The sequence below is a fragment of the Euprymna scolopes genome, chromosome 8, assembly GCF_053919585.1.
Source record: "Euprymna scolopes isolate OS-2025 chromosome 8, ASM5391958v1, whole genome shotgun sequence".
Classification (NCBI taxonomy): Eukaryota; Metazoa; Mollusca; class Cephalopoda; order Sepiida; family Sepiolidae; genus Euprymna; species Euprymna scolopes.
The window spans coordinates 103,967,279-103,983,567 of NC_136489.1; the positions used below are offsets into that span (position 1 = coordinate 103,967,279).

At 29.9% G+C, this 16,289-nt stretch overlaps 1 protein-coding gene across 1 annotated transcript in view; it reads left to right on the top strand.

The window, feature by feature from the left end:
- Positions 1-16,289, top strand: part of LOC145283693 (alpha-centractin) — a 77,280-nt gene that overhangs the window by 59,468 nt on the left and 1,523 nt on the right. The window contains exons 6-10 of the mRNA XM_080132719.1: positions 259-475; positions 3,782-3,874; positions 5,549-5,723; positions 7,845-7,906; positions 9,993-10,033. Of these exons, the coding sequence (XP_079988845.1) occupies positions 259-475; positions 3,782-3,874; positions 5,549-5,723; positions 7,845-7,906; positions 9,993-10,033 (588 nt within the window). The remainder of the gene's footprint in view (positions 1-258; positions 476-3,781; positions 3,875-5,548; positions 5,724-7,844; positions 7,907-9,992; positions 10,034-16,289) is intronic.

The window sequence follows — 16,289 nt, forward strand, 5'->3', positions numbered from 1 at the left end:
ATAGCTTGGAAAAAACCTGGCTCAACAGAAACGGTGTCTATTTAATGCAACAAGGGCACGTAACTCTAGATTAATTGAAAAAACTCAACAGTGGTCATTACGATCATATTTAGCATAGTTTATGACTCTTTGCCAGAATATTTTTTCACATATACACACACCTATACAAATGGCAATATATTAGGATTGTTTTGTGCAGATTATTTTCGTCATAGAAATAAATTTTCTAATCTTGAATTTAATTTTTATCTATTTTAGATATGCTACTGGTCGTACCACTGGTTTGGTGTTAGATGCTGGAGATGGAGTAACACATGCTGTACCAATCTATGAGGGCTTTGCCATGCCCCACAGCATTATGCGTGTTGATGTTGCTGGTCGTGATGTCACCAGATATCTGAGATTGCTTCTCAAAAAAGAGGGTTATGATTTCCACACATCAGCTGAACTTGAAGTAGTCAAGGCAATAAAAGAAGTGAGTTGGATTTCTTTGAAAAAAAAAAAAAACACATTTTTATTGTGGATTTTATGTCTGTGAATTCCTTTTTGTTATCCTTTTCCTTTCAACTTTCTAAGATATTATTTTATCTGAAAAAGGTTTAATGTATAGTCAAACCTCTGTTTGTAAACTGGAACAATTGAGATTTCAAACAAAAAAATCAAATTGGAAATACCTCATTGTTCTAACAAAATTTAGATTACTGAACTATGCTGATGGCAACAAAAACATACTCTGATAAAATGTTAAGCTATTCAAGGTTGCCACTGCCATTTTTAGATTCAATCTAGGTTTTTATTTTTTTTAATTTGGGTTTTTTTCTTAGGAACTATATTTTTAAATACTCGTATTAAATATCTAAAAAAAAAATAGCCTATATATAAGAATTAATAAATTAATCTAGTTTATTTTTTAATAAGAAAATATGATTGGGGTTTCAAACAGTTTTACAGAACAAATTATATTTGAAAACTGAAGTGCCACTGTACTTGATTATTGGAATAAAACTAATAGCATTTGTAATAAGAAAGTCAACAATGAATTCTACATTTGCTTGATTATGACAGGCTGTTCAGTTCTATACAAAATGTTTTTGCTTTTTGCAGCTTTGTTCAAATCTTTGAGACTAAACTATTTATAAATATTTCTCTTGTCGACACTTTGGTGGTCTCCTATTTTGGTAATTGTGCATAAAGGGAGAGCCTAACTTTTAAACACACCATAATTAGGCACCTGCGTCTCTCAATTGAGATATGGAAGCACAAAATAGATACAATTTTAAAATATATTTTATGTTTATTTTTTTTCACCCCTTATAATAAAAATATGTGAACTTTTTTATCAATTGATTTTTTTCGCTTCTCAATTGAGATATGAATGCACAAAATGGATACAATTTTAAAATATATTTTGTTTAATTTTAAGAATTTAAAAATAACTATTTCTACTAGATTCGTACTTATGTTGTTTGAATTTTATGTTTTTTAACAAATGTGAAATATTCACATTTTAAAACTGTTAACCTATTTTCTGTTTCACATTCACCTTTTTTAAACTGCTAAAACTGTAAAAAATGTGACACATAGATTTTTTGTTTCTGTAAATAAATATATTTTTAAAATATCTAAATAGTATGTTAACATCATAAAACAGCGTTTTCGGTAAGATTTTGTAATGACCCCCCCCCCTCGATTTGTAAACGGTGGTACCACGTTTCTCTTAAGAATTTCGTCATGAAATTTGGAAATTAACTAGAAGAGATATTACTTTTAATAGATTCGGTTGTCCGAAATTTTTTTGATAGCTCATTTTTTTGTTGTGTTAAACAAAAGACTTCAACATGACGAGTTTGGAAAATTTTGAAAAAAATTTCTTCGGACACCCACTGTTAAATAAGTCAATCTTTTTATTTATATGCTAAAAATAAAAGTGTAACCGGCTTCATTTTGTGGTACGGAGCAATTTAAAATCATGATACCCGGAAAAAATCGTTCTATTTTTGAAAAGTATGTAAAATCGATCTGTGGAAGCGGAAGCAGCAGCAGCTTTAATATCGCTGATATTACCAGAAAAAAATACTTGCAAATAATGGCCAACCTTATCTATGAATATAAAAAAAAAAACTGTCTATGGTTTGTGTATCTGGATTTTTTTTTTGCTTTTTTTTTAAATTTCAAGTGGATTATAATCACAGCAAGAAATCTCATATCTATAGAAACATTACTTTTTCAGAGGCTTCATCTCTCAGCATGAATTCCTATTTATAGAGACACTAACTTTTCCGAGGAAAAAAACAAATTCTGAGTAGTCAAAATCTTCAGATCAGACAAGTTTCCAATTTCTTGTTGTGTGGTTTTTCTTCTCTTGGTCAAATACCTCTCTCTCTCTCTCTCTCTCTCTCTCTCTCTCTCTCTCGCAGTAAGCCTGTTGTTTACATGTATTGCAAGCATGCAACTCACTAAGCATACTGCCTAATGCATGTTTACAGTAGTAAGCCTTTTGATGTTTCATTTATGAACTACAAATTGTGCCAAGTAGAATTGCTTAAAAATGAAGACACAATTGTATTTCAGATGTCCAGTCTTTCGTACTGACACTTATTTGAATATAATAATTGTGTTTCTGAATATTATTAATTGATAAACAACTTTTATCTAACAGACTAGTGGTCTTAAATAATTTTTTAGTAGCTCATCATCATTTTATTGCCTTGTTTCCCTTGATCAGGAATTTGATGCTTTCTAGCAGCTTGCAATTCCAGCCACTATGCTTGGCAACCTTTAGAATTCATTCCATCTACTCAAATTCTGTTTAATATCCTTGTTAATAGCTTTCATGCAAGTCTTCTTAGGACATCTCATTTTCCTTTTGCCTTCTATCATCATGTCTGTATTTTATTATCCAAGAAATACTCTTCTTAACATGGCCAAACCAATTAAGCCGACTTCTCGTCAGAAACACATGAAGATTTGATATATTTAGCTTTGTCATCTACAGAATATTAGAGCTGATGTCAGGTCATCTGATATAAAGTTGAAAATAGAGTAAAAACTGTTTTTCCAAGCTAAAATAGCCTGATGAACTGACCAATGGGCCGAACATGTTATAGAAATACTTGGACACATCTAAAATTCAATATGTTCATTTAGTGATGAAAATGCTATTTCAAACTAAAGTGTGATCATAGAGATGTTAAAGAAAATAAGAATTTGAAGCCATGAAAAAAAATTTTCATCCCTAATTTTTCACCTGGAAAAAAAAAAAAAAATGTAAAACGTTTTTTTCTAAACTTTTTTTTTCTTTTAATGCAGAGTTTCATTAACGCCTGGACACATAGGATAATTGGATATTTTTCATCTAATATAAATATATATATATTTTTATAAAATGTAAAATTCAATATTTTTAACTCCTTGGTTTGGAAGACATGGTATCCTTATTAACCAAACTTTAGTCCTCTTAATTTATTTTTTCTTGTGTATGCTAAAAGAATAAGTGTACTTTTTGTGTCTTGTAAATATTGTTTATTTTTCGGAATTAGATTGCTGTATTAGTGGAATTATAAAGAAGAAATATTAGGCTAACTTTCTTTACATATTTATTTACATTAAATCATTTTTAAGAATTTAACTTATTTTTTATTATTATTCATTTTCTTTGAACATAAGTATTGATTTATAATTTCATCTTTCTTTAAAAAAAAAAAAAAAGTTGGAAACATTTTGTATTATTTATTGATTTACTTTTTTCTGAATAAACCATTGTCTTTTATTTTTCTTCCAGAAAATCTGTTACTTGCCATTGAATCCAATGAAAGAAGAGGGAGTTGAAACTGAAAAAGTAGCTTATACTTTACCTGATGGAAATACAATTGAGGTTTGTATGCTTTACATGCATGAATCAAAATGGTTCTAGAAGTTTTGTTCTACCTCCTTTATCCTATTTGCTTGAAGAAATAATTAATTTTAAAAAAAATATGTAGTTCACTCATCACAATTGTTACCACTATTTTACTTTGATTTTCATTTCCAAATTTATGCCCCCCAAAACAAATCAGAATTTATTGTCCTATTTTTATCTTAGAATCCTGCTAAATTGTAAATTATTTTTGGTGCTTATTTATTTTGAGATGCATGCGAAACTATTTTTGGTGCTTATTGCTTATGCAAAATTTGGCAATTCAAAATAAATTAATAGAAAACTTAGGGATATACTTATCAGTGAAAAATATTAGTGTACACCACAAATTATGAAAAAATTAGCACATAGAATTAAAAAAAAAAAAAAAAAAAATTTAAATTACTATATATGGTCAACTAACCACAAATGACAAGACCGCTTGATGTCTTCATATTATATAATCTTCTATTACAGGCTTGATGGGAATGTTGTTCAGAATTCAAAAACTACAAATATTAAATTAATTTGATTTAAAAAAAAAAAAAAAAATGTTTTTTATTTAAAATTCTACTTTATAAGTTTTCTTGTTATTTTATTTTGAACTCGCGCTTTGCATGTATCACAATATAAATAAGCACTCTATTTTCTTTCTTATCCTTTGATTCACTCCTATCTGTATATTTTCTTGTAGTATTGCAATATAAAACTATAATTTTTAAAAACCCTGTAAATCTATACTCCTATAAATTGTTTTTTGTATATTGATATTCATATTAAAAGGACTTTTTGTTCTATATTTTAAAAGGAAAATACAACTTTGATATAAATAAGTTGTGAAATTGCATTCATCTACAAAAGATCTAATTTGCATATTCTTTTAAACATTTAAATTAATTCCCTATTAGTTTTTTCGGTTTTCTTATGGGATGATCATCTTTAGTTAACTATTATGTGTAATTAAATTCATGCAGATATTCTACATGATTTATACTTGCATAATATTTGCGTAAAAAGGTTATAATAAACACAAACCTCTTTCTATATATATTTATGTATGCGTGTATGTATGTATATATATATATACACACACATATTTGTTTAAAAGATTTTGTCTACCAAATTCCATTGTAGTTTTTAGTCTACAAACATGAAACTTAATATATAGGATATTCAAACTCATGCAAAACTTTATATTTGGGTTTTAGCCGGGGGGAAAATCAGTGTGAAAATTTAAAAATTGCCAGATGAAGGCTGAACGATGGCTTTATGAATATGCATGCATAACATAATAGCTATTGGTTCATGTTTTAATTTTTAGCCTTGCAGCAAACATGTCTTCATAGCTCAGGCATTAATGTTAAAGGAAAAAGTAAATTGTAAGCTGATCGTTTTAGTTTTGATTTTTGGTGGTGGTGCACAAGTCATTTTTTTTTTTTTTTTTTAAACTTTTTAAATCATTACTATATATTGGGTCCAATATAATAATAAATACAAAATCTGCATTAATCAAAATATCATATTTAAGCATATTTTACACCAGGCGGCCTGGTAATAACATGATAAAAGGAAAGTAAGAAAAAAAAAATATTTTTAAATATTTTTGCTGTAAAATATTTTAATCTGTTTTACAATTTGTTTTTTTTCTTTCAGATTGGACCTGCTCGATTCCGAGCTCCTGAATTGTTGTTTAAACCTGACCAAATTGGAGAAGAATGTGAGGGCATTCACGAATGTCTTGTTTATTCGATACGTAAATCAGATTTAGATTTGCGGAAAGTGCTTTATTCAAACATTGTTTTGTCAGGAGGTTCTACGTTATTCAAAGGTAATATTTTTATTAATTTTATTTTAAACCCGCTCACTGTCACTTCACACATTTTGCTACTTGAAATATTACAAGTGAATATACATATGTCCAACTCGCTAAAATAATAATGTATATAGATTGATTTTTATGAGCAATGACAGAGGGATTTAATTTTAACTAGATGACCCGTTGGGTCAGTATATGTTATAGCTAGCTATAGAATATTGAGTATACAGAAAAAAAATACGAGAAGGGAGTGTACATTGTACAGGTTTACCCTAGTTTTTTTTGTGTGTGTAAACCGCCTTAAAAATATCAGAAAATAATAATTTAATAGTGACTTTTTCAAAGAAAATCTTTTTAAAAAAAGTCCTCCCCACATGTTTTGAAGTATCTCTACGTATTTTTAAAATGTTTTGTACTTATGACTGAAATAATCGTTTTAAAGATTTGGGATGCTAAAATGTACATGGTTTTAGGGGGAAGTCTTTCCCCATAATCAAAAGCATATTCGTGAACAATATTTGTTTTAAAAAAATTCTGTTTATATTGTTTAACATTAGAAATAAAGAAGTTTATATTGTTTAAAATTATAAAAACTTTTATTCATATTGCTTAAAATTAAAAAAAAACTGTATATAATGTATAAAATAAAGTGTTTATTATTTAAAAAAAAAACAAAACTATTTTTATATTTGTTTTTGAAAAAGAAATTATGCTTATTTAAAACTGTTAACTTCTAAAATACCGATATCATTGTTTGCATAGTAACATAAGTGATTAGAGAAATTTGGTTCCTTTTATGTGATGTAGGGATGGAGAGTATTTTGCCAGTATAAAAGTATGTATCGTAAACATTTTTGTTTTTATTTTGCCAGTATAAAAGTATGTATCGTAAACATTTGTTTTGTTTTTATTTGAAAACGATTCCAACTTGCAATGAAAAATACAAATAAAATTTGTAAATGTAAAAAAAAAAAAAAAGCGAAAGGGATTTAGTTTTATTTTTACTTGCATATTTTAAATGCAAAAAAATTTTTGATTAAAAAAAAAAATGCTTTTATGGCTTTCTTTTTATTCCTTTACCCATGCACATCGTAAAATGGAACCAGATATAGGGTTTCAACGCCCAAGCAAGATGATCTGAGTTTTATAATTTAATAGATTAACAATAAAAAATAAACACAAAAAATTCTCTTACTTTTAATATTTTCATGACTAAAATAGAAGTTAATTTATGTGCTCATAAATGCTTCATTAACAGTAGAGAAAGAACAAATTAATTTACTTTTGTAAAACTTTTTTTTACTGTAAGGTTTACCTAACATGTGACAAAAGTAGAAAATCAATTGTTCCTATTTACTTGCTTCCCTACGAAGTAGAGTTAGACACCAAGGTCGGTTTTTAATGTGTGGGAAGAACAAAAATGAATATTATCTTGGTCATGAAGGATTTCTCCTCCACTAACCGAGAACAAAAAATTGAAGTGTAGCATCAGAACGGATACTACACTTTAATCTTTGCCCAAAGGCCAATTGTAAAAAATAAATTACCACTACTAGTTTAAAATAATATTTTGTTTGTCACTTTATAGACCCGAAACATTAATATTTTGGTAATTTCAAAACCTTTTTTTTTTAAATGTGACTATGAAGACAAGAAAGGAGAAATTAATTTACTTTTTTACTTGAAATTTAAAAAAAAAAAAAAATCAAGTCGATCTCTCTAAAGAGAGGAATATTTGAACATATGCTAAATATTTGTCCATGAAATCAAATATTGCAGTACAGAACTATTTCTGGTATTAAAATCAAAACAATCATTTAATTAAAAAACAATAAATTATAATTAAATAACCTTTTTGAAAACCAATATGGAAATGAGATATATATATATATATGCATAAACAATATTTTAAAGGGATGGTGCATCTATTGAATAAGGTTAACGTAAAGTAGCCTGTTTTGACTTTACCGTTCATGCAAGGAATGAACACAATTTTTGCATTTATTCATTTAGAGAAAATTACCCATTTATTTTGAAAAATAAGTAAATTGCAATTTAAAATGGTTTACTTTTTTCTTTCTATTTTGCTTTTCTTTGAATATAGTCCATTTTGGCTTTCTTTTTTCCTCTCAGGTTTTGGTGATAGACTTTTAACAGAAGTAAAAAAATTAGCCCCCAAAGATTTAAGAATCAGGGTAAGTTATTCATTCTTTTCACACAAAGGCAAATGTTATATGCAAATTATTTTGTTATATTTGTTGAGTATTATCCTATCATACACCAACAGTTAATAGAATAAATACATTCTAACACAAGGTTAGGAAATATACTATAATAAATATATTATAAATTATATAACTTTTTATTCTCACTCTCCTATAGTAACAAATACAATACATACAATTCTATTGTCCTTTTCCAGTATTGTAATAAGGGTTTTAACGCAACAGTATTTTTTTCGCAATATTTAAAAATTTTGTATTTCAAAATACATACTTTTTCTTTTCAATCATTTTGATTTCTTGAAGCTTGCAGAGCCAATATTTTCCTCAACAAATTTATCTGTTTCTCTTCCACATTTTATGGCTACATTTGAAATTCCATTTATTGGACATAGCACTGCATATTATAGTCAACTTCATGGTTGAAATCTGCTGAATAACTGAACAGTATAAAATATTTAAAATATTGATTTATTCAACAAGCAATAAACATTGTCTGAAGGTGGTTGAGAACTTATTAAAAGTGTAATTTTGTCTTAAAAATGATAATTTTTAAAAAATCTAATTTTGGAGGGTTTTGGCCACTGATGACCATATGTATATAGTATTATATATGCTAAGACTCATTAATTAAACGTACACAGATGACCATTTATTTTATTTTTTTACTATATACAAATAGCATGTGTGAAAGTCAGTTATACCAATATCAAAATGTATCAATAAGACTTTGATTTTAACAAAATACATTTTTTTCTTTTATTTAATTTTTGTTATATGTGCATTTCAGTTTATAAGGACATTTTTTTTTTGTTTTATTTTTGTCCGTGGTCACTCAGAGTAAGGGGAGACAATTAAAAAAAATTTCTCTGAAAATGTTCAAGTTTCATAACATTTTTGTAAAAACAAAATAAACGCACTAAATTAACGTAATAACACAAAATAAAACATTAGTTATATGAATATTTATTGAATTAAAATAATTTCTTAGGTTATATGAAATAGAATTGTGAAATAAATTACAACAGGTATTTTTTCTGAAATAGTCATTATATGAAATTATGCGCCTTGAAAAAAAAAAAAAAAAAATTGGAGCTTTTACTCTATTGGGATGAGATTTTGGAAATCGTAATATTGAATTTCACACGAAAACAATGGTATCTATGTATTCCCTGTATTTTTAAGATGATTATTATAAAATAGAATTTGAAGAACACAATCGTGTATGCTTATGTAAGACACAGAAGAGTCACAAGGGAAACAATTCAACAGTTGCAAAAAAATTGTATATATGTTATTTTTACATTATTTTATTTTTAGGCAAACAGTTATTGTCATATTAAACAATTATGAAAAAATCTTAAATGAAAACCAGACTTTTTTGTCTGTTATGTTTATTTTGTTATTTGTTTGGTGTTAGTCACATTAAAAATTTAAAGTTACTTATTTTGCTTCATTTTATAAAAACAAGATGGCAGCAATTTTTCACCTGCTAACATGATTAAAGTTGTTTTTTTAATAATTCAGTAATATTGACTGCATAATTTGGAAGTTACCATTGTAACTTATTAAAGGTGACAAATAAAATCAGTTGAAATCATTGTTTTTTATCTGAAAACTCCATTTATCGACTACAAAATCTTGTCCCAGTTCTGTAGAAGCATCAAAAAGGTTTTTTTTTATACAAAATTAAACTTTTGTAATAAATAAAAAAAAAAAAAAAAATAATCAGTAAAATTGATAGTTTTGAACAGTCATTATTCAAAAGAGTGATTTTTTGTTTTTTAATTTATCTTTTTTTTAATACAAATTTACACTTTCATGAATAATTGTCTCCCTTCTGCCCTGAGTGGTGGATGTCTCCAAAAATGAAAACAAAAAATTTGTTTTAAAAACAAGTGCCAATTTTTAAAATTGTTTCTATTTGTAAAACATTTGATTATGTCAACGAGTTAATTCCACGTTAAAGTAAACAATCTACAATAGGAAATCTTTCAAATTGTGATGGGTTAGAGTGAATATTTCCCTGATTGTTTATTATTTGTTTATTTCTTTTTAGATTTCTGCACCTCAAGAGCGGTTGTATTCTACATGGATTGGGTAAGTTCATCTATTATGATTGTGTTTTATTCCCAGTTCAACCCTGTTTCTAAAAATTTGTTTAAAAATCAAAAACTGAGAAAAACTATACAATTATTACAAAATCACTATTTGACTTTATAAAAAGTCCTTATTTTGAGGCGAATTTTAAACATTGAAGGAAATTTTATTTTGCATTCTACGAAAATGTTAGAAATTGAATTTTGTTAATTCAAATCATTTTGATTTTTCTGTCTAATAATAATAAAGATTTCTTTTCAAAAAGAATAATGAATTATTCAAACGTTGCTAACACATGTGATTAGTAAAAAAAAAAAAATAAATCCATGTTAAATCTACAGGGCACAACTCTTTTGTTATTTGCATTAGTTTCCTTAATTCTTTCACGAATCAGATACTTAAAGCATGTGAAGTTTTCCAACAACCATAAGTGAAAGTGATGCTATTGAACTGATTGAACTTGACACACCCAGGTTGTCCATGTTATTTTCTACCTTACAAAGCTAAGTCAAAATAGAAACTTCATTCAAATAGTATTTAATAGCCAATATAACTGATGATGAGGGGAGGTTTTGTCATGATTTTGCCATTGCCTATGACCTCACTTAGATTGCTCATGAACCCACCCGTGTGCCCGATACACCCAGTCAATATGCAAGCTTTCTAGACTTTTTCCTCACAACTTCCCCTGAGCTGTGTTCATGTTCTGACCACTCTGTTGTAGCAGTTAAGATAAAAATGAAATGTAATAAGTCTTCAGATGTACCTCTCCACCGTACTGCATATCGATACTCTATGGCTGACTGGGATAACTTCCGTACATTCATATCTGACCTACCTCTGCATTCCATGTTTAAAAAGAATGTGTCCTCTATAGTATCAGACCTGACCGAATGGTTAATTGTAGGCATAGACCGATTCATGCCATCCAAAAAATTCCAACAAAAACCTAACAGCCAGCCATGGTTCTCCCCTGAATGTGTTGCTGCCATCGCGCTCAGAAATCACCTTTTCCATAGCTATCAACGTAATAGATGTACTGAGACTAAAGCTTCTTTCAGGACTGCCAGCAACCACTGTAAAAGAGTAATAAAAAATGCAAGAGAGCTATATGCTCAGTCTGTTAAATCCAAAGTAGTTGAGCAGCAGTTCTGGCAAATAGCAAACAGGATCTTGAACAGAAGCATGTGTTCTATCCCAACTATCATCAATGGACCTGAGGTCATCTCGTCAGCATCAGACAAGGCCAGACTATTTGCCAAGAACTTTGCAGCTAATTCTACCCTATGCGACAATGGCCATCAACTCCCTGTATTTCCTCCTATAACAGACAACGCGCTATGCAACATACAAATATCTGTGCATGAGGTCACCAAGCTAATCAAGAACCTTGATTCCAGTAAAACAACTGGCCCTGACGGCATTCCAATTATAGTGCTGAAAAAGCTCCAATCAGAGCTTGCCCCCATACTTACAAAACTGTTTAAGCGTTGCCTTAAGGAGAAGTGCTTTCCAACACCCTGGAAAACCTCATCAGTATGCCCTGTATTTAAGAATTCAGGTGATAAGTCATCTCCCTCTCAGTACAGACCAATAAGTCTTCTGTGTGTCATGGGTAAGTTGTTGGAATCCATATTAAATAAAGAAGTAGTCAACAACCTCAACAGAAACAACCTTCTTAGTGACATGCAATATGGTTTCCGTTCTGCAAGATCTACAGCAGATGTGCTAACGGTTATATCACATAGGATTAGTGAATCTCTTGACAAAGGTTTCCTTTCTAGGGCAATTGCTCTTGACATATCGAAGGCCTTCGATAGGGTATGGCATAAGGGCCTACTTCACAAGATTTCCAGCTATGGTATTACTAGAAATGTTTTCTCAATCATTAAATCATTTCTCTCTGATAGGTTTGTAAGAGTAGTGGTTGATGGGCAGAAATCATTTGATGACATCTATGCTGATGACACGACCATCTATGGCAACACATCAAAGGCTGTAAATGACAAAGTTCTCTCTAATTCTCTCTTCTCTGATCTTGAGCGTGTGGTACAATGAGGGAAGAGATGGCTGGTCACTTTTAATGCATCCAAAACCAAGCTTCTATCTTTACATTATCAACGCTCTGATCCCCATCTGGCATCAATTGAAATAGATGGCTCTCGTCTTGGGAAGGCTCCATGTTTTGACAAGCTTCTGGGTTTGACCTTTACTCCTGATCTGAAATGGAACACATACATCAAATCTGTTGCCAGGGACGCTGGGAAAATGGTGGGATCCTTCTACCGCTCCAGAAGATATCTCACTACTGATGTAATTCTCTATCTGTATAAAAGCCAAGTACGTCCAAGGATGGAATACTGCTGCCACATCTGGGCAGGAGCTGCTAAAACAGCCTATCCTGTCTTGACAGAGTACAAAATAGACTTCGTGGTTTGGTGGGGGATGCCCTTTTCTCTTCCCTGCAACCTCTCTCCCACAGAAGAGACATTGCGAGCCTGTCCTTGTTTTATCGTTATTTCCATGGCAAGTGCTCGTCTGAGCTCCAATCTCTCATCCCCCTCGCCAATCTTTCACGAGAAACACCCGACTGGCAGAAACTGTCAATAATTTTCCCCACTCTTTATCTGTGTCTAAATCCAAACGTAGATTCCATGAGCAGAGCTTCTTTCTCAGAAGTGCACGATTGTGGAACTCTCTTCCGTTCGCCTGTTTCCCACCTGACTACAACTTGGATGTCTTCAAATCCAACATAAAAAATTCCTGACAAACCGCCCCCTTAAGTAAGACACTATCAAATCTCCAATACTAATGATTACTACAATACTATCTCATTGATTATTGTACACGCAATAACCCTTATCCCTGAGTGGCCTCCGGGCCTTGATAAGTGGTGACCCCCATGTAAATATATATATATATATATATATATATACTAGCAGTTCAGCCCGGCTTTGCTTGTGCCCTATGTACTGTTCATAATTTGCCCTACGTGTGAATACACTTTATATAAGATTTCAAATGTTTAGACCTAAAATTGCATGAGTAATTTCGTAGAGACCACAGAGGTAAATTTTTTATAACTTGAACCCCAATTTTGCCCCCTTAACATTTATTATTTTGGTCTCAAATTAAAATACAAAGTTTTACCCGTGTCAAATTACCTACATCTAAAATTTCAAGTGTTTAGACCCAAAGTTTGCAGAAAAAATTTGGTAGAATCTGTAAAGGTCAACTCTTTCAACTTTGACCTCTTGGCAGCCAAATTTTCACCCCAAAACTGATTAAAATGCTTGCCGCATGTCTGAATACCTGTTATGTATAAATTCTAAATGTTTAGACCCAAAATTGGCCGAGTAGTTTGCTAGACACCACAAAGGTCAAATCTTTTGAACTTTGACCCCTTGGCAGCCAAATTTTCGGCCCAAACTGATTAAAAAGTTTGCCCTATCTCTGAATACCCTTTATGTAAAATTTCAAATGTTTAGACCAGAAATTGGCTGAATAATTTGGTAGAGATCGCAGAGGTCAGTTTTTTTTTTTTTTAACTTTGACCCCAATTTTAACCCCATAACATATTTTTTTGGGCTCAAATCAAATTAAAAAGTTTGATCCATGACCAAGTAACCTACATTTAAAATTTCAAGTGTTTAAACCTAACATTAACAAAGGAGTTTAGCAGAGTATTCAAAGGTCAAATTGTTCAACTTTGACCCCCTTGGTAGGCAAATTTCTGGCCGAAAACTGATTAAAAAGATTTTCCCAAATCTCAATACCCTACACTGAAAATTGACAGTTATTTGGTAGGGAAATGTACATAAAGACACACAGACTTTTATAGATATATGGATATATATAATAGAAACTTTGTTCAAATGCTATTTAATTGCCAATATATTAATTTTTGTACTAAAATTTTAAGAGTTTGAAAACTTTTTTGCGTACACATCAGTATAAATGGTGACGAGCGGCGATAAGTTTTTTTTGTAAGCCGTGATGCAATTCATAACAAAAGGTTTGTCTATGTTCAAACCGACTTACAACAATGAAATATTCATTCTTTTATTTTTTTATTATCTACTGTCGCACTCTAGAAATATTAAAACAATATTTATAAAATTTCAAATATTTTTTCAATGCTTATGCAGAGAAAGTACTGTGCTGCTGAAATAATAACGTTATTCTTCATATGTGGAGAGCAGGTTGTTTTGTGACTATTCTATACTTTCACCTAACAAGTTACACAAAAGATACTCTAAAACTAAAATTTAACTTAAATATACTATTAAAAAAATTGCGTGGCATCTTCCTTGCATGCCACCTTTTTTTTTTTCTTTTTTAGTATTTTGGATATAATTCTATGAATTCTTCAGATGTTTGATGATTTTTAGACACACTTTCTGGCATATATCTATAATATAAAGCTGAACGTCTGTGTGTGTGTCTGGTCACGAATAGGCGCCTATATGGTTGACTATTATAGAAAACTGATCACATATAATGATAGATGTATCGAGACACAGGAATGGGTATGTTTGATCTGGCATAATGATGATTCATTAAAATTGTGGGGTCTGTGTGCGCGCCTGGTCCACAAAGTATGGAAATAAAAAATTAAAAAAAAAACGTTTACAAGTGTTTTTGATATAGATGTACATAATAATACTTTGATAAGTATGTTTTAACTTAAAAAGGGATGGTATAATAAAATTGTGGGGTCTGCGTTCGCGCCTGGCCTCCATAGAATGGAAATAGGCACAACCTTTAATAAAGACTTTTCATATCTATCTGCATAAGTATACTTTGATAATTATGTTTCAGTTTGAAGAAATATGGTATAATAAAATTATGGGGGGTTCGTTCGCGCCTGACCTCCATAGAAGGGAAATATGTCACAAAGTTTAACAAGGTTTTTTAATATAGAGCCACAGAATATTGTGATAAATGTTTCAGTGTGAACAGGTATGGTATAATAAATTATGGGGTTTATCTATTTTATTTTTACTTTCATCATATTTTGCTTTGGTTTTGATACCCCCAAATTCGAAGCTATCTCTTTACAACCCTTCCTATATATATATATATATATATATATATATATATATATATATATATATATATTTTAAATATTAGCTGGCGGAACTTTTGCACAGTGAATTGACTTAAACATGAATATGGAAACCAGAAAGTTGTCAAATGGATACATTTTTCAATTAATGGTAAAATTTGCCTCAAATTATTCAGTTTTAAAGAACTTTCAATGTGTCAGAAATTTCGCAATATTCTGTTCAACAACTGGATTTATTGAGTCGAAGTTCATAGATTGATTAAAAACAAAAAAGAGCAAAATTAAGAAATTTTATTAAAATTGAGGAACTAGAAAAACTGTTATTCATTGTACAATGAGCTTGAAAACCTGATTCCTACAAATCCCAGAACTTTTTGATTATACTTGCTACAAACCCCTAAGCTTATATTCTTCAGTCATGATGTTCTCTTCAAAGTCATATATAAAAATGAAAATACTACTAAACCAATGTTGCAGTTTTTAATGATGGGACATAGTTTAATGTGCTTAAAAACATAATTACAATTTGTACAAAATTTTCTTTAATTTGATATGCTACAAGCCTTATTTTGTTAATACTTTCTATGAATTGTGTTGGGTGGCCATCTTGGTTTTTCTGGCTGCCATCTTGGATTTTTTCATGATGTGATGATGACAAATGGTAATGTCCATCAGAATAATACTTCACATGATGATAAAGCCTCACCTACCATTTTTTAAAATCTGTTTTTATGATATTTCTACTTAGTTATTAAAATGAAAATTAAATATGCTAATTAGTATGTTAACTAGTCTTTAAGTTACCAAGTGAGATGGTCATAAATACAACCATCTGAACCTTCAAGGTGTTGTGATAATGTGTCCAAAATTTCATCGTAATATTTTAAGAAGATCTAAGGAATCAGTGTTTTAATGATGGGTTGTTCTGTAAATTGTGCACATGTTTTATCATTTTCAGTCACAAGCTTATATATATATTTGAGTAGGACTGAATATCCAGTAGTACTTTCCTATACTTTGAATGGTCATAACTCCGGTTCTAATGGACATATTAAAAAAAAAAATAATAAAGACCATGTTTCTTTGTTTTTTTTTTTTTTATTCTCTTTTCAATAATGCTTATTTTGAGTTTCTTGGATATAAAGAAAAAAATGGCCTGGTATTGTATTGAACAATTTTGTGTTAAAT